The sequence below is a fragment of the Chaetodon auriga genome, chromosome 10 (genome assembly GCF_051107435.1).
Source record: "Chaetodon auriga isolate fChaAug3 chromosome 10, fChaAug3.hap1, whole genome shotgun sequence".
NCBI classification, from domain to species: Eukaryota; Metazoa; Chordata; class Actinopteri; order Chaetodontiformes; family Chaetodontidae; genus Chaetodon; species Chaetodon auriga.
Window position 1 is genome coordinate 17689056 of NC_135083.1, and position 21834 is coordinate 17710889.

A 21834-nucleotide genomic window follows, 5' to 3' on the forward strand; every position below is an offset into this window, starting at 1 on the left:
ACTGCTGTGGAGGAAGAGGAGGGGGGGGGGGGGGCTGCTCACTGAGAGGGACGTGCAGAAAGGATATGAATATCAGGCTCTGTGTGTATCTGTGTGTGTGTGGATGTCATATTGGACGCCTGCCCAGCCAGCTAATCCGGACCCTGTGTGAGTGTGTGTGTGTGTATGTGTGTGCACTACTAGTGGCAGCCTCCTGAGCAGGGCACGGCAGAAAAGGAGCTGTGGGCTGATTGAGCGCTGTAATGGAAGACAGGAAATGAGAAGGCTCGCTTAAGCCAATGCTAATCGATCTCCCCCTTCGTGCAATTCGCACACAGACACACACATGCATACACATGCACATGCAACTTGTAGGTTAATGCACTAGTAATAAATACGCAAAGCAAGTCAGATTTGGCAGAGGGTGGGATGTGTGTGTGTGAAGGGTGGACAGGCTGTGTGTGTGCGGATGTGTGCCACTTCAAAGACTGATGGGGTGTGTGTTTCGAGAGAGATGATTGAGTGTTGGTTTAAAAAAAAAAAAAAAAAGGAAAAAGAGAGAGAGAAAAAAGGAAGAGTGAGTGTTTATGTGTGTGAACGCTTTGGAGGTCTTCTCCTTGTAAGAGCAGCTGTCAGGCCATCAGAGGAGTGTCTGCTGGGAGTGTGCGTGAGAGTGACACAGATACAGAGAAACCGAGAGGCTTCTTGTTTGTGTGTGTGTGTGTGTGTGTGTGTGTGTGTGTTGCTCAGTACGGTCAGCACATATCAAGACACCGTTTATAGGAATATTTATGATCCTCCTAACATACACACACACACTCAAACACCAACATACGACTGTTTCTGCACAAGAACACAAACACATACACGGCCAGGAGAGAGAGGGAGAGGAGTGGCCATGCACAGCCGGAGATGGAGGCAAATAAGCAGAGAACGAGAGCTCAAGTGCACAAAAACAGATCGGAACGCTGCACGTGAAACCGGACAGACAGCATTGCAGACGGCCCTGAGGAGCTCGTATCACCGTGAGCTCAACCAGTTGTGATGGTAATGTTTTATCTGGCCACTGCTTCTGAAGATATCCATCTCTCTGCCCCCCCCCCCCCCACCACCACACCAACCCCCACCCTCTATCTCTGTGTCTGAAGGTGACCTTGCCTGTCTGTCAGTCTCTAGCGATGACACTGGTCCTATCAGTAATACATCATGTAAGCTGTGTATCAGCCAGATGCCGCACAAGCTGAGCAGTGGGTGGTCTGTCAGACACACTTGCTTTGTACAATATGCAAATAATCACATGCAAATTACCTAACTATGTGCGTGACGATATATCAGTGTCGATGCAAATGCGGCAGGCTATCAGACATGTGTTAACAAAAGATTTGAAGAAGTTACAGGCCTTTCACCAAACACAGCTACACCTCACAAAATCAAAAGGTTACTCACACCAACTGTAGCAACTGAACGCCACGGAAGAATGTGATTGTACCACATGTGCATGCACGCACAGGCGCAGACACACACACACACATACATGCACGCACACACAGGCCAGAAGCTTTGAGCAGCCTCCTGCTGTGCTGCAACAAGAGATGTATTGTAGACAACACAGCTGCAATAACAAGGCTGGCCCAGTGCTAGAAGGAGCTGTACTGCATGACTCTCAGTCTAGACTGGCAATAACAGCCGCCATATTGTAACATGATTATGGATGGAGTTTCCGAGAGTGGGACATATTTCAGTCCATTTGAAGCACGTTTAATTCGAGCTGAAAATGAATTTCAAGTCACAGCGAAACTGTGTTTTCTGAACATTTTGCCTCCTTCATTCAATCATTACAAAGTATAAACTAAATCTAAAATCAGTTAGAAAGTCCAAAGGCATTTTTCGATTGATGGGATAGGCCAGAGTATTATTGATTGAAATTTTTATGCATTCCTCCCACGCAATTAACTCACCACTAGATTTTACATCTTGTAGTCATCTTCTAGTGCATACAAATCAAGGCATATTTTGCCTTTTATTTATCCTCAACCGTCAAATGGATGTTTGGTGTTGAGGGCAGAATGAGCTAATGAGGCAGAAAACATGGAAATTATCCAAATTAAAGCAACAACAATGGAGGGAAACCACTGTTTTTAATTATCTGATTATTGTTGGGAAACTGAAAATGGATGGTGGAGAGTATGATAAGAGGTGAAGTAAAGTATAAATGATTCAATTCAGTAAGGCAGAAGAACTATGCTGTTCTGCATTAACTGAGCAGACATGCTGCAAACTGCCATCGCCAAGTGGAAAAATACACCATTAGACACTGTTGTGCATACCTGACTTCAAGAATGTGTATTATGTGTAGTGTAATAAGATTATTATTATATTTTTGCCAGTAATTCCTTTACAGGAAGACGGTAATGTGAAGGTGGGGATGTAAAACTGGTCCATGAATCACCTTTTCTTTCCAAATTCTTTTTTCTTTCGTTTCATTTTCTGAATATTTTCACAACCCTATAATGGCACTGTGCCAAGAGAGCATTCAGCTGACAAAATATTGGATCAATGGGTGAATATTTCGCAAGTATAACAGAAAATACCATGTCTTCATTTCAAAATAAAAAAAAAAAACAACATATCTCTGGCTCAGCGAATGAAAACTGCAATGTCTCTGCTGCCAACTTCATGATGAGCACGGTGTGTCAAACACATTGGTTATCGTTCACACACACACACACACACACACACACACACACACACACACACACACACACACACACACACACACACACACACACACACAAACAGAGCGCCCACCGAGAGAGAGAGCGCGAAACAAAGAGGTTGAACAACACACCAACATCTCTACTCTCTGCAACCGAGGCACATCAAAGCCTTCTCCGCCCATTTATCTTTGTGTGTGCCTGTAAATCAAAAGGCATACTTTGAACATGCACGCGCACGCACGCGCGCGCACACACACACACACAGGCTCAGACTGCATTAGCTTTGTGCAGCAGCATCCAGGGCTGGGTTGGGGAGGTAAAGGATTTTGCTGTAGACGAGGGAATTACTTGCCTCAGCTCACTCTGTCAGGGAGGAGAGGAGGATGACTGTTTACCCGCAGTGAGTGAGAGAAGGAGAGAAACAAAGAAAAGACGGAGAGGTCAGCGCGGTGTCTGAGACGGTGCTTTCTCCTCTGCCCGTCACCTATTGCTTCACTTTCACCCCTCGCTTGCCCCCTGCCGCCATCATTGAAAGGTGACGCACACATACGCACAAATCTACCTCAGCATTTAAAAATAGCTGTGAGGTGTGTTAGATAAGAGGCCAGGTCAATGTAATTAGTTGTAACAGCATGTTCAGGGCAAGACACTATACACAGCGGCCGAGGAGGAGGAAGAAATGCGCAAACACATTCAGCGGAAAACCGTGGAATGCAACCCCCTACCCCTCCCCCAGACACACACACACACACACTGACACAGATGATCTGTGCATCCCAGTGTGACCATATGGTTTGGCGGGGACTTCCTACCCACCGCACAGGAAGTGTCCGTTTACAGTGTACAGTTCAGTTGTCCGCCATCACATCCTGTCTCCCAGCTCCGAACGGCAATGCAAAGCCTGCTCGGCTCAGCCCAGTCGTGGCTTTGAAGTTAAATCAAGCAGAAAGGAGACACAGTTCACCATACCATGCAATCAGCATCAGCATGAGATCTGGTAGGGCGCACGCAACCTCAAACGACAAAGCACTGGCAGCATGAAGAGAGAGCTTCAAGTACAGAAGCTTGTGCGTGAAGCTCGTCTGCCTTCAGCCTGTTTCGTTGGCAGATTCTCGCCCCCCCATTGTGGTGGAGTGATTGACATCCACCTGTCCTTGGGTGGAGGGTGATTAGGTGTTCTTAAAGCCGGCTCTTTGTAACAGAGAGGCTGCTTGTAATAGATTGTGCGTGGAGGGTGATATGATAGGTTGATGATGGAATGATCCAGCAGACATTGACTTACAGTCTGTGGGATACAACGGGGCGGGGTTATTGATGACTCTCTTAAACAGCGGGTATCATTGCCAAGGCAGCCCATACATTATCAGAGCAAAGCCACACCCCGTCCCCAGCCTGGACCAATGGGCAGGCGGCTGCCAAGCAAACAATCCCCAGCAGTGTTGGAATGGTTGACGGAGAGGGGAGCATGCTAAATGTGCCACTTCATCTGGTGATTGACACAAAGCCTCTTGTTTACCGGCGCCACAGAGATTTGCATCTTTTTACCGTTGCCCCTCCCTCTACTCTTCTTTCTCTCATTTGTGTTCTTCTCCCCTGCATACCCCGCTTCGGTCCCACAATCCTCCCTGTTTGTGGCAGCGCTGCATGAAGTGGATATTACCCCACCCTGCTGCTATGATATTGATCAGCCTCCTCCCTCTCCTCTCCTCCTCTCTCTCTCTCCTCTCTTCATAGCCCACTGCATTGATTCCACCTCTCCCTCTGAGCCCGCCAGCTAGGAGTGATTACACACGCTGCTCACACACAGTGATGCAAGTGCACGCGCGCACACACTAGAGTCTTTGGTAGGGATGTGGGGATGTGTATCCTTGCTTTACTTTAAAGGCTATAAAGCTCAGCAGCTGCTGCAGCAGCCCTGTGAAAGCACTGATTCTTTTCATTCAAGGCAACCAGTGACTGCAAGCTTAGCATGAAATATTACCACAATAAATATCGTTGTTATAGTATGTTAGCATAGCACATCAGCAGGCTGGCGTGAAGCTGGCTGTTGCTCTGGTGGTTTTTGTCAGGCTGGTGCTAAAGATGGTTGTGGTTGGGCTTGACAGGTGGGCTCCAGAAAGATTCTGTGCAGAAGCACACAGAGCTGACGCACTCTCCTTATATGGGCCTGTGGTGTTGCTCCCACTAGCAGCAGACTAGCAGCTAGCCCACTAAAGTCAAATCAGTTAAATGAAACGGCACAAAGTGGGTGTCAGCACTGCACAGACAAAAGTCTTTATCAAAGAGCCAAAAACAGCTGTGTACAGTTGTAGCAGATTTGAAGCTGAGAATTAAATAAAGCTCTCCTCAGTGAGTGGAAAGCTACGCCGTGTCGGTGAATTTACACAGTAAAAACTGAGCCTGCCTTAACTGTGCCAGCAGCAGGCTCATCCGTACACACTTGCATATTAATTACTAAAATACCTAGCCTGTCCTGCTTACCCGATGGCACCTCTGCTGACAATAGCTGGTGGGATGCAAAGGTTTTTGGATGTGGATTCCGAGCTGATGGGCTAACAAGGGCACTGTGGGCTGATGTTGCAAGAACAACCACTTATCTCTGTGACCTATCACAGGCAGCAGCAGCAATCCAGCAGAGTCTCCAGCAACAGGCCAGAGATCCCACGTATTATACACACCTTCACTGCCATTTGGCATTTAAATGTCATTTAAGCATGGCAGCAAACAGTTTGCACCTAATTATGGCCAGTTTCTGCTGTGTCCTGAGCTAAGCGGGAATCTAAGAGAGCCACCCAAACAAGAGCATGGCTGTTAAAGCTACTCTCTTTACCAACAGCTCTGCCTTTAAGTGTGATGCTGAGGTGTTCTTTAAGGGGCTCTGTAACACGTGAAATGTGAACAGTCCAAACAGATACAAAGACAAGGGGGAGAGCAAGGACAGTGTGCGTTTGATCAATAGTAGTAATCAATATTCCTCCTCTGTACCTTTCACTGTTTGAATCAGTACTCGCATTGCACTGCAATGTAACCTCTTAGACAGGCTCAAAGTCACTTTATATTACTGTGTGATCCGATAAACAAAAAGCCTTCAATTAACCTACACAAAACACTCAATTAGCGGCTTCAAAAAAGCTGAAGCAGTTCTTTGACAAATAAATAATATTATGTCTCATTATCACTCAAAGTAAGCGCATCTAAAAACCCCTCTAATGATTCAACGAGGCATCCTTAGAGATGACATTTTGGGCCAGAAAGTACTCCACGAGACAGTCAGCCATCTGTTAACAGCGAGCTCCATCAGTCCCCTACAGGTCCTGTCACAAGTCTACAGCGAGAAGAGTGTAAGCACAAGTTCCACTGCGGTGCTCACATGGAAGAAATGAGGTGTGTGTTTTGTGTAAATGTGTGGATCTTGGCTCTGCAGGGAGGAGAGGACGAGAGGTCACTGTCTATACAAGGAGCACACCTAGACAGACGGGGGTCTCAATCACCTCCATTACCCCTCCACACCCTCCACTCGCTGATGGAGCGAGCCTCTCGCACTCATCCGCCAACTCCATTACCCACTCCGACAGGGCCACACATTAAATCATTCCATTTCACCTGGAGAGGAGGGTGAAGGTAGGAGACAGAGAAGTGAGAGGAAGACTGGAGAGCTCTTTTTTTTTTTTTTCTTACTTGTCCTTTCTTGCTGGGTTGTGAACCGATTCGGACATGCCCACGTGCTGGGCCACTATCAGTAATGGGCCCAAATCAGCCCCCCATCCCACGGTGCCTTCAGGCACAAGATTCATCACAAGGAACAGACAGTAGAGGAGAGGAAGAAAAGAAGAAGTCAAAGAGAAATAATGTGAGATAAGGTGAGAAATGCCGTAAGATAGGAAAAAAGCAAATGATGGGAGCCTATAAAGAGTTATTCACCCTCAAATGGGGAGGGCATTATGGCGATCCATAAATGGGCTGTTAAGCCTAATAGCCCAAGGTTAGCTTGTCGTGATGTTGCAGTGAAGGTCTATGCAGCCGACTGGATTAGCCCCACCATAAACACCCAGCCAGTACCATCTGGGTTTAAAAAACGTAGGCCTATTCAAAATGTTCTGATAATTTCAATTAGCTCCAGAGCAAGTAAGAGGAGGAATTAAGCAACACATCAGACAAAGCTCCAAACACAGATTGCCAGGGCAGCAGCTTGCCTTCACTGCACAGGGGCAGAGGAGAAGCCACTGAAGGAAAGACATGGGGATTTGACAACTGTACAAAAAAAAAAAAAAGGGACTTAGAGGGGGTCTGAATTTTCTTAATCATTTCATTAAGATAGTTCTTAGGCTAATTTAACAGTAGGCTTAATAACGCAGACTTTCCTCCCTCTGCTCTGTACATGAGTGTTAACTGCCTGCTGGAACAAAGGCGGCTCTGTTCACAAACACAACACTGCCAAACTGTTAAGTACATTCCTATAAAGAGAAGAACAAAGAGCGCTTGAGCGTGGCGGGAGCAGAAATGAATACAGCTACTGAGGGGATAGCACAGCTCAGCCCTTTGATGCCAGGAAATGTCTTTACCATCGCGGATAGTGTTTATGTTGCTTCATAGCCTGCTGTTTAAGATCGAGGCAACAATAAAATCAACTGGTAGTAGCGAGGAATCTCAGCAGAGATTATGTTCAGCACGGAAATGGGGCTAAAAGGGAGGGAGTTGGGGGTTGAGGTATGTGCTGCAGACGAGCAGAGGAGATGGTAGGGAATTTAGAGGTCTGGACGGGATGGGTTTTGGGAAGCACAACAGAGAGCTGGAAGATTACACAGCGCAGGAATAATGGAGTGTGCAGGGCTTTGTGTGTGGATGCAAGTCACAAAATTGCACCAGCACCTATGCGCAGAATAAATGAAGTGTGTGTGCATGTGAGGTGAAGCGTCTCCAAGCCCTCGCAGCTGCAGTTCCCGCAGTCCATGTGATCCATTGGCAGTGACAGACAGGCAAACACAATTTAGACTCGCCCATCAAAGCACATGCAACACCAGTCACAGCCACTGCGGGCGGAAATATGACGCACTGAACGGGAAAACACACAATCCTCCTTCTGTGTCCCAGGAAAGACTCGTCTAAAATAGTCCAATCTGGAAAGCCTGTTTGTCCTGCTTTTCTAAGTTTATATATTTTTTTTTTTTACTGTACACACTCGCGTAGATACTCATCTCTTTGTGTTACAGAAAGCGAGGCTGTGCTCAGTCAATCTCTGAGGATACTGGTGCATTTTATGGTTCGGAGGATTTTTACAAAGTCTAGAAAGAAAATCCTCACTTGAGTGTAAAAGCTCGAGTTGTGAGCCCTTCAAGACTCCTCATTGTTGGTTATGGAGCAGCTCCAGTGTCTGAATCTTGATGACATGACTGATAAGACTCGTGGTTCTTTGGTTTCTAGGTTTGAGAGAGGGGTTTTTCTTGTTCCTATATACTGACTGGACTGTGCTGTGCTGGAGAAATGGCACATGAGAGCTCTTAAACAGAGTAATATTCCCTTTGCATGATCAAAGTGTGAGCATATGTGAGCCAGTTGCGTTGAATTAGATCATCAAGCGCTCAGAGATGGAGAATATAGAAAGCTAGCAGTGAGTCAAGCTGTAGCACATGTACAAAATGTCAGAGGGTCTGCATGTGATTGCAGAGCTGCTGCAGCTGAGCCGCTGGAGATGGCAGCCTGTGGTGATATTGCTGTTGTCTTAAGGGCTGTGTGAGGCAGCGGGCTATAAGGTACAAAGTGTAGACATTCCTCAGGCCTCACAGCAATCCCTGAAATTTCCTCCTTTCGTGTCTGCTCCTCTCCCTGACCGATGCCCTTCTTCCCCTCTTTCCTTCCTCCCTTTGCTCTCTCTGCTGGCAAGAGTTAATTTGCACCATGTGTTCTTCAATGGAGAAAGGGGAAAAAAAGCGGGGGGGCCCTAGTGGAAGCGTGTGAACTCGATACCACTGTAAATCTCCACTTCCACAGCGTCACCCTCTCGCCCCTCCTCCTCCTCTCCTGTTCTCTCTCATTCTTTTTTTATTGGCATGTCACACATTGGACAAGCTGGAAATTACACTGAGCTGAGCTGAGAACCAGTGGTGAAGCACGCCAGATACCCACTTAAGCTGAGAGAGCAGGGAAAAGTGGAGGGTGGAAAGGAGAAAAATAGGGGACAGGAGGGAAGTGGAAATGTAAAGTGGGAGAGGAACGAGGAGGTGGGTTAAAATTAGCCGCCCATTTTCAGAGCAGAGGCCAATCCAATTAAAGCTTGACCAATCCACGCAAATGTGTTTAGTGTCTGGTTACTACACCGAGCGCTGGGTGGCCGGAGACCAGAGATTCTCCTCTAAATACAACACTCACTCACATTACTAACAGACACAACCTGAGAACCTTACAGCTTAAATAAAATCGTGAGCAATGACAAAATGAAGGGACACATCTTTAATTCTGTGGTATCTACTATAGAATCCATCAAACCGTAGTGACTTTGAGATGCAATGAACATAAGCCTACTTCAAAGGACCCCTCACCCTCTAATTTAGAGTCAACCCCCTATGGAGGAGTCGACTGCTTATATTTCAACAGGAAGACCTGGTCAGGTAATTAAACCGGCCCTGTCATTACTTTCGTATGCGATGACCAGGTTGAGCGTTCTGCGGGTTTGAGTGTCAAATCTACCTGTTTTTCTTGGCGTCTTCGCTTCATGTGTTTTCCCACTTTCTCGTCACTTGTCTGTTTGCTCTCCAGCTTTAAACATAAAATGCAGTGCTCCACACCACAGCACAGCGAATCTGCTTCAGATGTTAGTGAAGACATCAGAGGAGACATTTTCACTTGTGATGTGCCAGGAAAAAGTGTCAAAGGAGCCACTGAATATTTCAACAACTCAGCAACAAGGGGTGAAATTAGCACTTGGATATATATGCTCGGCTCAAATGTCATCTGTCACTGAAAAATGACGCGACAAATTTGCATGCATCTGTGTGTGTGTGAGAGGCGGCCAAGCTGGTGAAAGTAAACTTAACTAATGAAACTCCACGGGAGAAGAGCAGGCAAAAGGATTCTCTGCTGAATAATTTAGCAGTGGCGGGTCAAAGAGGTGGCTATTGATTGAGCTTTTAAAAAGAGCCTTATGAAAATGCGATGGCCGATGGCCTGGCCCTTCAGCCCGACCAACCCCCACCGTCCACAGGCTGCACCCTCTCCATCTGGGAAGCTAATCACCACTCATAAAAACATACACAAAACACCGTTTTGATTTCAGTCTGTTTCTACTTACCCCCCCCCCCCCTCCCCTCCCATCTTCTGTCCTAGAGAAAGAGATCATCCTATTGGCTGAACAACTAGTTTCCATAGCAGCATTTAGCTAATGCACAGGGAGCGCAGTGAGGGTGGGAGAAAAAAAGTGTTATCTGTCCAAAAAGATGAAAAGAGGGGGATATGAGGGAGAGTAGAAGCAAGGGGGGTTGTTAAGGTTTGGTTTTCTACCCACGAGTGGACCTGAATACAGCCTCCTAAACTCGCTGAGTCTGAACTGTGTTGTTATCTCAACCTTGCCATTTGTGTTGCTGTATTTATTCATCGCTGCGCTCGTGTGGACAATCAATCTAACCTGCCTCCCCAAAGAGAGACAGAGCTGTGTAGCTGTCTGAGAGATGCGTGCCTGTCTCCATCTGATTTGAGAAATGCACAGAGCTTGCAAACTGACACCAGAGGAGGACTAGCATTTGTTGATCTTGCAGATTGTGTCTGCTTTCAGAGAAACAGCAGGTGCTGCAGCTCGTGACCCCGACATCTCAGCGGACTGACCTAATGTTATGCCAAAGAACGGCATTAATAGCTTCACCTCAATGAAATTTCAAGTGTGCGGACACAGAGGAGGAGGGAGGGAATGAGAGGGGAGGGTAGGATTGGTGGGGTGCATACCTCCTCATAAAGGAGCATTAATCAAGACGGTCATAATGGGGAAAGTCACCCGATACTGCCAAAGCAGCAGTAAAAAAATCCTTTGCTCACAGGGTCTGGTCACAGGCAACTGTGAGGGGAGGAGGGGGGGTATTTGTCAAATAAAGGCAGGTAATCTGAGCAGAATTAGTTTGTTCAAATCAAAAAAATTATTCCACTCCATGTTAAACCTGCTCCAGCCACAGTTAAGAAGTATAATGTCAGCAACAATTTCTGGTCTGGTTTTGCTTTTGTAGGTAAGTGACAAAGAATGGCCATTCAGTTTTAGTGGCTGTTGTGCTGTGGTTTTATTGCTTTAAGGCTGCACCTCAATGGGGAACATTATAGGCAGAATGCTTCAATCAAACAGCTTGCAGCAGGCCCGGCTGGCCGGCCATGTCTATAGACGCCTAGATGCCCTTGTCAAAGCTGCTTCCTCACAGAGACAAGCAGACACTTAAGAAAGCCCCACACACAATTGTGAAAGGCTGCACCTCCACGTGTTCATGTCTGTGAAATGTACCAGCTCGCTTACAGCAGCTGAGTGGACCATGGAATGAAAGAAAGAGCTGAGCGTCACACACACACACACAAACACGCACACACACACGCACATACAAAATTGCCCCTAATGAGGGTAGCGCCCCTCTCTCAAGAGATGGCAGCGGCTGCTGCTCCACTCGATAAATATTAACAAGAAGTGCGACTGATGGCGGTGCTCACTGATCCATAATTGCATTTCAAAATGTTCGATGGGGGTGGGGTGGAGGGTGGTCGTGAAGGGAGAAACAGGAAGATAAAAAGAGGGAAGTCAGCCTTCTAGGCAGTGACAAGAGACAAGTGATGCTTGTCTAGTCAACCTCCGCCCACCATCTCGGTGGCTCAGCACCAGTGAGAGACTTTTTGGTGAAAGGAGCGCACAGGTTCTGCATTACAGTGCGACGTTCCTCCTTTCATTGATTGCTGCACGCATCACAAGGCACCACGGCTTTACATAAAGGGAGAAATCTGAGGAAGGACGGCAGAGAACTCCACTTGCCACACTGCACATTAAGAGACTTTTTTGTTTTGCATGATCTGAATATGCGCAGACAAACTAGCCGCAAGCTAATTAGCTAGTGGATCTCATTGTTAAGCTAATTCTCAGCATTTTGGATTCCATTAGGACGATACTCGGGGTCCACAGAAAACCTAATAACTGCTCATGTTAAGCATGCGTATTTATGCACATATATTTGCATCTTTATCAAACATTTTTAATTATGGGCTTTGAATAGGTGGCATTTTCCAAGACTGTATGATAAGCACCATCGAAAACCATCAGGAAACAGTTGTGTGAGATACAATTAACATTTGGTGCATGTGTGGGTGGGTTTGTGTGTGCAGTGGAGGTGTACACGCGTTGTTTACATGACAACTGGGAAAGCTGGGCTGTTATATCTATCCAACACAAACATGCATGTTGAATAAAACTGTAGCTACACACGAACACTGAAAATGTCCTGCTTTATAATATAATCTGACCGGTATGGAAATGTAATTATTGCACTACTGTTTTATGTCTGGATCGTATTTAAAAACACTGCAGAATAAGAAGCTAGATGAATTTCTACATGAGAAATGTTCATGTGATGTATCTGGATGGTATTTTGTACATAATTAAAACATAACCAAACATTCATAGTATTTGTTTTTTATTATAGTCCTGGATAAAACTGTGCTGTGTTGCAATGCTAAGTGAAAACATAGAAAAAAAATACAACTATAACTGGTGTTTTTGTCATTTTCATACTACTTGCTTATTAAGTGTTTTGGCTTTCCTATCAATCACTTCTACTAGTTTCCAAACGTAAATGAGAAAAGAAACACTAGAAAAGTTCCACCGTCACAAGGTGACAGTCAGTGTGTCAAATAGTTCTTTAATGTAGCGAAGTGTAAATGGTGAGGAGCATCTATCGTCTTACAGTTATTACAAAAATGTAACGTGTTACAAATTGTAAGCTAAAAAAACGCAATAAATGCAGAGCTGACACTAATTTTGACAGATAATTTAATTATATATCTGCTTCATTTGTTTAAAGAGAATAAATGTGGGGGTAAAGAGCTCAGATACACTCTCCTTCAGCGTCAGTCCAAAGAATTGCCATGTGTGTCCTTAATGATTAGGTGGCCAGAGGTCAGGCAAACGCAACGTGCACAAATCCAGCATGTAAGATGTGAGGCCGAACACCAATCAATAAGAGCCAAGGTTTAAAGGCAAATGTTTCCTCTCCAGGCAGACCCTCTGTTTTAACGCATCTCATTAATTAGACTGATGCGTCAATTACTTTCAATAACACACACGTGAACGATGTGCACTTGTGGACACTGTTACTGGACAAACCCAATGCATCGCAGTATGTTTTCAGCGGACACACGTGCGAACATATCAAAGAATTGATGCAATGCTATGATGCAATGACTTTAACCTTACACTGAGTTTCTAACTGACGCACGCACACACGCAGAGTATACTGCTTATATGACAAAGAAAATCCCTCATCCTTTTAAGCTGATCAGGCTTGCAACATATGAGCTGGACTCCTGGCAAGATAATTGCATTGTACATGGCATCTAATTAAATGTCCATAAGCAGGGAAATCCAGAAGAACAGATGTGTGTGTGTGCATGCGTGTGTGTGTCTAATAGTGAAAGAGAGGCTCTGTGTGGGTGTGTGTTGGTGTACTGGGCTCCTCAATCCAGTGTTCCCGGAGGGAAAAACGCTGCAATCACTCCATTAGCGAAAGAGGGAGGGAGACAGGGATGCTGGGAGGGAGGAAGCAGAGGGAGTAAGAGAGAGGGATGGGAGGATGGGAGGGAGGATGGAACACAGCTGACTTGGCCAATAACAGCAAATGAGGTTAGATACAAGGGGGGTGGGGGGGTGGGGGGGGTCAATGAGCATTGAGGACATGGACACAATGACTAGAACATGGGATGGGACAGGGGGAGCGAGGGAGGTGAGTGACAGCAGATAAAGAGGAGTGGGATGAGGAGGGGAATGAGGTGTAGAGAGTGAGAGGGAGAGAAATGAGACAGAGGAGACAATCGAGGTAAGACAACGGGATGGATCGCTGAAGCCAGGGTCAATGGGCAGATATGGCTGCAGATTGTTCAGTGCTCAGTCGCTGTCAGATGGCTTATTGTCTCACGTCCTACTCTCACAACAAGAGACTCACGAGGGTCTGTGTGTACATGTGTAGTGTGGAACCTGATAAATATGTACACAAAGTGCACGAGCATATTACAGGTTGCTTCACCAGAACATAAACATAATGACGCACGTACATGCACGTACACACACACACACGCGTGCGCAGTCTATGGTCGGCAGGCTCCCTGCATTACTCTCATCAAATATAGATTGTAAACACATTACGAGGTCATGGCAGCGGGTGTAAACTGAAACTAACCCTTGTGGGAAGACACCAGAGGACGGTTGGCCCTTAACTGATCTAAGTGATCACATCAGAGGGAATAAGACAGGTTGTTCTTAAGTACATCTTAATCTACATTTTTTAGATTTTGACATGTTGTGTGTGTGTTTGTAGTGACAGCAGTGTTTCTCTCGTGGTGCCACTGCCACTTGACTTTTCGCTAATCAATTTGTCAGATTTTTTTTTTTTTTCCCCCCAGAAATCTGACAACGTTCACTATTGTCATTAGATCTTTCCCTTCTTTAATAATCTAAACATGAGCATGCAGGGGAATTAATAATAGAGTGGCTGCATTTCCATGTCTTGCTTTTGTTTCAACGGTTAAAATGGCCTCCTACTGGTCACCCCTGTTTCTGGGCAGACATTTTAGGAGGAAGGCAGGAGAGACTGAAATCTATACAGCTGGATCAATATGTCACAGAGGTTACAGTGGGCACCGCAGCTGCCACTGTTGGCTAAACAAACTAGGGGAAAAGATTGTCCTCAAGTCCAAAATGATCCAAATAATGCTGCAGAATGGATTTTTTTTTTTTTTTGCATGCGTTATTCCTAAATGACTGTGCTGTGTGTGTGTGTGTGTGTGCGCGCGCCCACACGCAGAAGCAACGAGGAAGCGCACATACATGCAACAAGACTAGTCTCAGAATCATCACGACGCAGAGAAGGATATAACAACACGGAGAGGCGGGCTTCAATCCTTGTTCTTCCCCATGCAGGAGAGATTGATGGCTGCATTCAGGATTTCCACACACCACTAATTGGATTCACAGGTCATTAGATAAAGTACATGAGTGAGAACGCTGCAGCCTAAAGACTGAGGGAGGAGAGAGAGAGACAGGAAAAAGGAGAAGGGTGCAAGAGGGGCAATATTGATGAGGTTGTTTGGTTCAAGACCAATGAAATTTCCTCCCCCTCTGCTGCGCCTCCAAAGCCCTGTTCCCCCACACAGAGGGGGGCTGATCGATAATTTGTGCTGCAAGAAAAAGCGGGGGTTGGAGACAGAGGCAGGGAAGGGTGAGAGGATAGGAAATAAAGAGAATGAGTTGATGTCTAATGCGTGGTTCACTTACACAGATCTCAAGTTAACACTCCTTTTCAATATATTGTTGCAACAGAAGGAAATGAGATGACACTGAGCACGAAAGAGCCAGAATGAGAGGATGAACGTTTTTTTCTACCAACAGCACAAGTGAGTTTTGAGGGCTGGGTGACAGAGTACGTTCAAGGTTGGCCAGCTGGATAGTTGTTGATACCAACGTGTGCAATTACAACCTAACTCAGCTATCACCTTAAAAGAGGATTTTGTGCTGATCTAGTAAATAGAGATTATGAGTTTTCAAAGTAGCTCGCACAGTGCCAATCTTTTGTGATTTGTAGCCCAGTGACAAAGTGAGCTCATTGAAATACGTTGTACTTGTTTAGAGAGCCAGCGGGGCTTGTTGTTTTAACATAGGAGGACAAGGGTACAGTCTGCTCAAACACATACAGGCATGCAGATGGCTGTTCATTAATTACAGATGGATGGGGGAGGGAGTAACAGAGAGAGAGAGAGAGAGAGAGAGAGAGAGAGAGAGAGAGAGAGAGAGAGAGAGAGAGAGAGAGAGAGAGAGAGAGAGGTCAGCTAACAGGGCCAGTATTCTCTCTCTCTTGCTGGACAATTACCTCTGTCTGCCCCAGACCTCTTCTGGCGCTCTTAATCAAGGTGCAGGTGCGTGGGGTTTTGTGCGAGTGAGGGGTATGCGCATGTGTGTGCACGAGGAAGGGTTCCTGCTGTCCTCAGCACTCTCTAGCAGCAATCCGATTACAGCCCCGCTGCTTTGGGGCTTGGCTGTCCTCCTCTCAGCAAGGCCTGCAGCTCACCTTAGAACCCCTTCTACATCCAACAACTGCCCTCCACACAAAAGTATTCGCACGTGAAACAAAAGTGCCAACACACTGACCTCAAATGCACGCACACACACACACACACACATCTACATAGACACACTATTCCACCTTTTCCATAAGTGGTGTGTGTGGCCTCTGAGCTGACCTCCCATCATCACCCTGACTGTTGGCAGCCATTACTTTGGCCCCCTGGGGCCTGTCCGCCCCTCACCGAGCCCTCTGCGCTCTGCTTAGACAACCAATCTGTTAAAAGACAGGCGATGCTCGCCCCAGCAGGGTTAGATGCTGCTTCATTTGGCAACACACTGACCAATCGATTACATATTCAAGCAGTCTTTGCATATTGGATGGCAGTCCCATTTCTGCAAACCTGCACCAAAATCTGTTTTGTTCTCCCCTGATGGCAGTTGGAAACCATACAGAAGAGCAATTTAAAACAATCACTTTTAGTTGCATGATCGATTTCAGGCTTCACCGGTTAGTTTGCATTTGGTGAACTTTGACTGGCAAATTTCCTCAGTCAAAAGAAACACTTGTACAGTGCAGTGATCCAAATTCAGTTGCGACTTCCTCTTTAGCAAAGAATGCAGTGTGAGAAAAACAAATGTGTGTGTGTTTGTGTGTTGCACATTTTAGGTGTCCTGTTGCAGAGAAACCACTGATGAATCAGCCATTCTCGGCAGCAAATTAAAAACTAATTTCTTTCTTTATTCAGCAAAAGAGGCAATTTGGCCACATTAGGCTGTAAAAAAAAAATCAATTGAAAACTGGTGAAGGTCTCCTTCATTAAATCAATTAAGTGCATCGACAAACATCTTTATTTCCATTACAAGCATTATTACGCTGCCAGTGGATCGCAAAGGTAGTTAATATTCAAGCCAGATTCTCAGAGGGATTTTTACTTTCCACATGACCCTTTGAAAACGAACCTCAGGACACAAACTGAGTAGAAATCGTATGTCACCGTGATTTGCATTTAATTCTCGTCAGACTTGCAACAAAAACATGCAACCCTGCCCCTGTGTTTCCTAATCATGGTGCACACTCCATCGCAGCCCTGATTTCTTTGGGCAATTCTGCGCACAAGAACAACAGCGGCGTTGTTTTCCATCTTGGGACACACAGGATGGGTGGGTGAGATCAGCGGCGAACGTCAGGTCAGCGTGAGGACACAGGGACGTGGAATAGGACAGACAGGAAGTGAAAATGTACTCACCAGCTTGAAATCCTGAATGCTACAAATGAAGTAGGGAGTGTTGGGCCGCCGACTTTCAATGTACACACAATCTGCGAGTGAGAAAAAAGAAAAAAAAACAAACAAACAAAAAAACGTGAGTTTGAAAGAAGATGTTCACACTTCCAGAAGCTTTCATGTTTTTATGCAGCCAGCCTCAGTTATATATTATTTTGCGTGCTGTTACCTCTGCTGAAAAGACATTTTTCTCCTTGAGTCAAATTCAATTGGAATGCAAGTAATAGGATTAAGGACTTTTGGAGCGCTACAAGGTTGCCTTTCCAAAGCAAACATTACGCCCAAGGGGAATTATGTTATTGTTCCACTCCATTTATACACCAGTGAGCAATACTGGCTTTAACCCCATTCCAGCCTCCCAGTCATCACTGTAACTCGTTCCTACAAAGTGTCAACCTCTGTCACTGCACCCATGTATGTCCAGCTAGCTTTGGGTTAGCTTAGCAGTGAAACAAAATCCTCCGTGTGTCCTCTCATTCAAGTTTTAAAATGCTGCCAAATTACATAACCCTCCCAAGTGTTAAAAGCAGCCCTCTCTGGTGTGTGTGAGGAGGTGGCTGTGGCCGGCTGTGCTGTTAAATTGGATGTGACTGGTGGTATGGCCAGGTCGTGAACCCTCATCTCCTTAACAAAAACATTCACGCAGCACAGGACAAAAACACACAGCCACTTCTGTGGAGAGGAAAAGGAGGAGGAGGCAAGGGGCACGGTTAATGGTTACTGCTGAGGCTGGCGCAGGACTTTCCAGAAACAGCCAAGGGTTAGAGTTATTAAAGAAAAAGAGATTTGAATTCACAAAAGTCAAATTAGCATAATAGTCGCCTTTTCACCTTCAGCTGAAACACAAAACAGGAATGTGATCAAACTGAGGGGAAAAATGTGATTTATTTTGGTTTAAACAACCTGTTAAAAGACCGTCCTCGCTCGCTCAACAGGCAAAGCAATCAAAATCCACTGACACCTAATTGATTGAAAAATAGATCACACACGCTGAAAATTGACCTTCTGTTCAGATGGAAGCAATGTATCAAGCTATTTGACTGCTCCCAGGGCTGCTTGTGCTTACCGTGTGGTGCGACTGAGCGTAGCACTTGTGCTAATGTTAACACACTCACAAGGCCATGAAGGTGGACAATATCTTGCAGCTCTTTAAGCTTTGATTCAAGAAAAAAAAAAAAAAAAAGCCACTGTAGGTAAGATTTGCCCTGACAGAAACACACTGCTGGCGCTCATTTCTCCAAAACACATGCTGAGCAGTCCCTTGTAGGAGGACTAGGACGCACTTTCCCAAACAAAAGATGAGCGGTGAGCTTTTTTTTTTTCCCCCCAGTGACGGACAGTGCCATCATCTGTTATTTATTTGTTTGTGTCAACAGAGTTATCGATCTGGCTGTGGTTTATCTTACCGCTTGCAGAGGAAAAGAGGGGTGGCAAAGATATTAAATGGCTCTGACACCCAAGATACCATTTGTAGAGGGGCTGGTGTGCTGCGAGTACGCCTGTGACATCACAGGCTTTGTTTTTGGAGAGGCTGTGTGTGTGTATGTGTGTGTAACCCCAGGGTGGGCTTGTTATCTGCTGTGGGCTGAATGAGCTGTTCTAAGGGGGGGGGGGGGGGGTTTATCGCCCTCGCTGGCTCTGAGTGACGCATTATATCTCTCTCACTACTGCCCTCTTCTCTCTTTTCCCCTCTCCCTCCTCTACACCATCCCTGGAAGTCATTTACAAGATAACATGAATGAAAATATCCATCAGTGCTATTGTGTGATCTGTGAGCAACACAGTGTGTGTGTGTGTGTGTGTGTGTGTGTGTGTGTGTGTGTGTTGAGAGAGACAGAGAGAAGCGGGTAGAGGAGGAGGGGGGAGGGGAGGGAGGGAGTGGGGGGAGGGCCGAGAACAAAAGAGACTAATCTGAATGAGATGACATGTTTCGGAGGAGTCAAATCGGGGGAATTAGGGTTTAGTGTCCCTTCACCTCGTCGGCACATTCATTAAGAGAGGCCAGATCTCTGTGTCTGCACCCCAGAGCACATCAACAGGCATAAAGAACAGACAGCCACAGTGAAAGAGATAGGTGGTGGAAAAAAAAAAAGAGACAGGGATCTAGTTTAATCATTCACAGACAGCAAGCGAGTCTATTCTTCGAACGTCAAAAGCACATTTTGAATTCATCCTGGGCACTAAAAGTCTACTACCTCAAGGGCATTTCTCTGAAAGCGAATAGAACACGAATCTCAATGAATGTGGAAGTTAAAACCAGAGTTAACGCTTCAGAATCTGGCTTTTGAGCGAAAAGGAGGCAACGGAGCACAGGGAGGTTGGGTGGGATTGGAGGGGGGGGCTCGTCGAAGCGGGCCACACGGTTCCTCCAGGGTCTGCTTGGCTTGTTAAACATTCCTGCCATTTTGTGCATTTGGAAGTGGGTCTCCTCGCTCAAGTGGTGAAGTGGAAAGGGGAGGGACGAGAGGTTTAACTGTGGTGAGGGTCTATGTGGGGGGGGATGGGCCATTTTTTTTTAGGATTGAAGTGTGTGCTTGTTGGATGGATGTAGCCTTCGCTGCAGGAGGGAGAACCACAGCAGGGCCTTTGTAGTAGAGTGCTCTCACTCCCTCAACAGCCATAGGTTTAGCTCCTTCCCCTCGCCTCCGCCCTGCAATCCACTGCCGACCGCCACCCAGACAGACAGACAGAGAGCGAGAGAAAAGTTACTTCGACACGGGGAGATAATCACAAAGCTACTGAGCGGCAGTTCCTCGGACCCGAGCGACTTCGCTGAAACCTGATCCCGAACATTGTCGCTGCTGCGTTCAAGCAATGGAATATTCATTGTTATAACCTCACGACACACACAGCAATTTTCTCAGCTGTAGCTCATTGTTCAGCCAGCCATTCTCTTACGGCTGCCAAGCATGTCTAATCTAAAACACACCTAGCCTCAGCAAAAGAGCCATGTCCTACTCGCTCTGTATCAAGCAAATAAGATGCTGTTTAATTTGCTGCAGCATTTCAGCCGAGGGGAGGGGGGGGGGGGGGGGGGGTTCTTAGATAATATCAGCATGGCTTTCTTTTACGAGCCGCCAACAATGGAAAAGTCACATTGAGAACACAGTCATATATGCCAATGTTTTGTAAACAGCGATGGGGGTGGTGGTGGTGGTTGGTGCCGTGGAATGAGATCAGCTAAACGAAGCATATTTTAGGATGCAAGGCAGGCTTATTAAATCAAGAGGAGCCTTTGTTTCAGACATGCTTGCAGGTGGTGAGCGTTAGCCATGAGGCAGGACACACCTGCATTGTTAAAAGCGGTGCTCGGCTCAAACTGGCAGAGCACACATGCACAAATGCACGGGCACGGGCGCGCACACGCACGCACAGTCATGCACAGCTTTAGCAAAGCTACCCCCCTTGAGTGTACTGATCCTAAAATTAAATGGCACAAGGAATGCAATAATGGAACCGCAGGGGTGTGAGGGGACTAGAGGGCCAAGAAAGACAGAGAGCTTGGGAGAAAGAGACTGGTGTTATTACTGATCCACCACCGACCGCAGTGCTTCTGCAACCGAGACCAGCTGATGACCAAGGCTGCCTTGTGCAACTTCCTGCTGGGCCGGTCCCAGCGGGGTGGCCTAACATGCAGTCAAGGCCTGGAGGCACACGGACACTTGATTCGAACCTAACTTTCCTTCCTCTCTCCTCATCCACAAGCCCAACAACTCTCCCTTCTTCTCGCTGGAAAAGCAGTGGGAAATACCTGGCAAGCGATACCATCAGCTCTCTACAATAGGGCAGGCCTACAGCTGACTGAGCTCCTAGGGGAGAACAGAGGCTCTTTGACAACACCCCCCCCCCCCTTCCCTCTCGGCTAGCCCACGCTTTCTCATTTAGCAGTCGGCAGGTGGTTGGATTTCACTAAAAAGCCCTTTTCCCAGAGTCTCTAGCGTGGGGAGAGATGGGAGAGCAGAGAGGGCTTTTTAAAAATAGATCTGTTCAGTTAGCGACATGCTACAGATTCACACTGCTATGTTTCAATATGAGATGACTCCAAGGGCTTGTCCCTCATGTTAGCTTCACTGGAAACAGCAAACTGATCGACAGCTAGCCTTTATAGTCGAGGGAACTCACTATGCTAATCGTCCTCTAGCCTACGGTGTCTTGGATTTAGAATAACCACTCCAGCACTTATTGAACCACATACTGGAATCATAAGAGGAACCACACTGACAACAGAATTCAGATGTGTTGTATTTGCAGTGAAGCATAATTAATTTTACTCTGAAACAAATATCCATCTGGGAAAAAAAGCACTTGAGTTGCACAAAAATGATTAGCAGTGAACGATTAGCAGTTAAATAGATGATGAAAGTCTATGACAGGTGCCTTTGAGCAACTTCCAATTCATGTTGAATAAAGTTTAGGTCATTTTTAAAAACCCAGAGGAAAGAATATGAGAATACCTAAAGCTTTTCTGTATGAGAGCAACTGCAAAGGAGCAGCTAAGCCCCAAAACTTGCTGTCCTAGTAAGACAGACCTATAAAAATAATTCTAAAATTGCACCTGATGTGGTTAAATGAA

The 21834-nt window shown here is 46.1% G+C and overlaps 1 protein-coding gene across 3 annotated transcripts in view; it reads right to left on the bottom strand.

Moving 5' to 3' along the window:
* The window catches only part of rerea (arginine-glutamic acid dipeptide (RE) repeats a), a 122902-nt gene that overhangs the window by 46697 nt on the left and 54371 nt on the right, over positions 1-21834 (bottom strand). For all 3 annotated transcript variants that reach the window (XM_076741256.1, XM_076741257.1, XM_076741255.1), the window contains exon 3: positions 17226-17296. In XM_076741256.1, coding sequence (XP_076597371.1) covers positions 17226-17296 — 71 coding nt within the window. The remainder of the gene's footprint in view (positions 1-17225; positions 17297-21834) is intronic.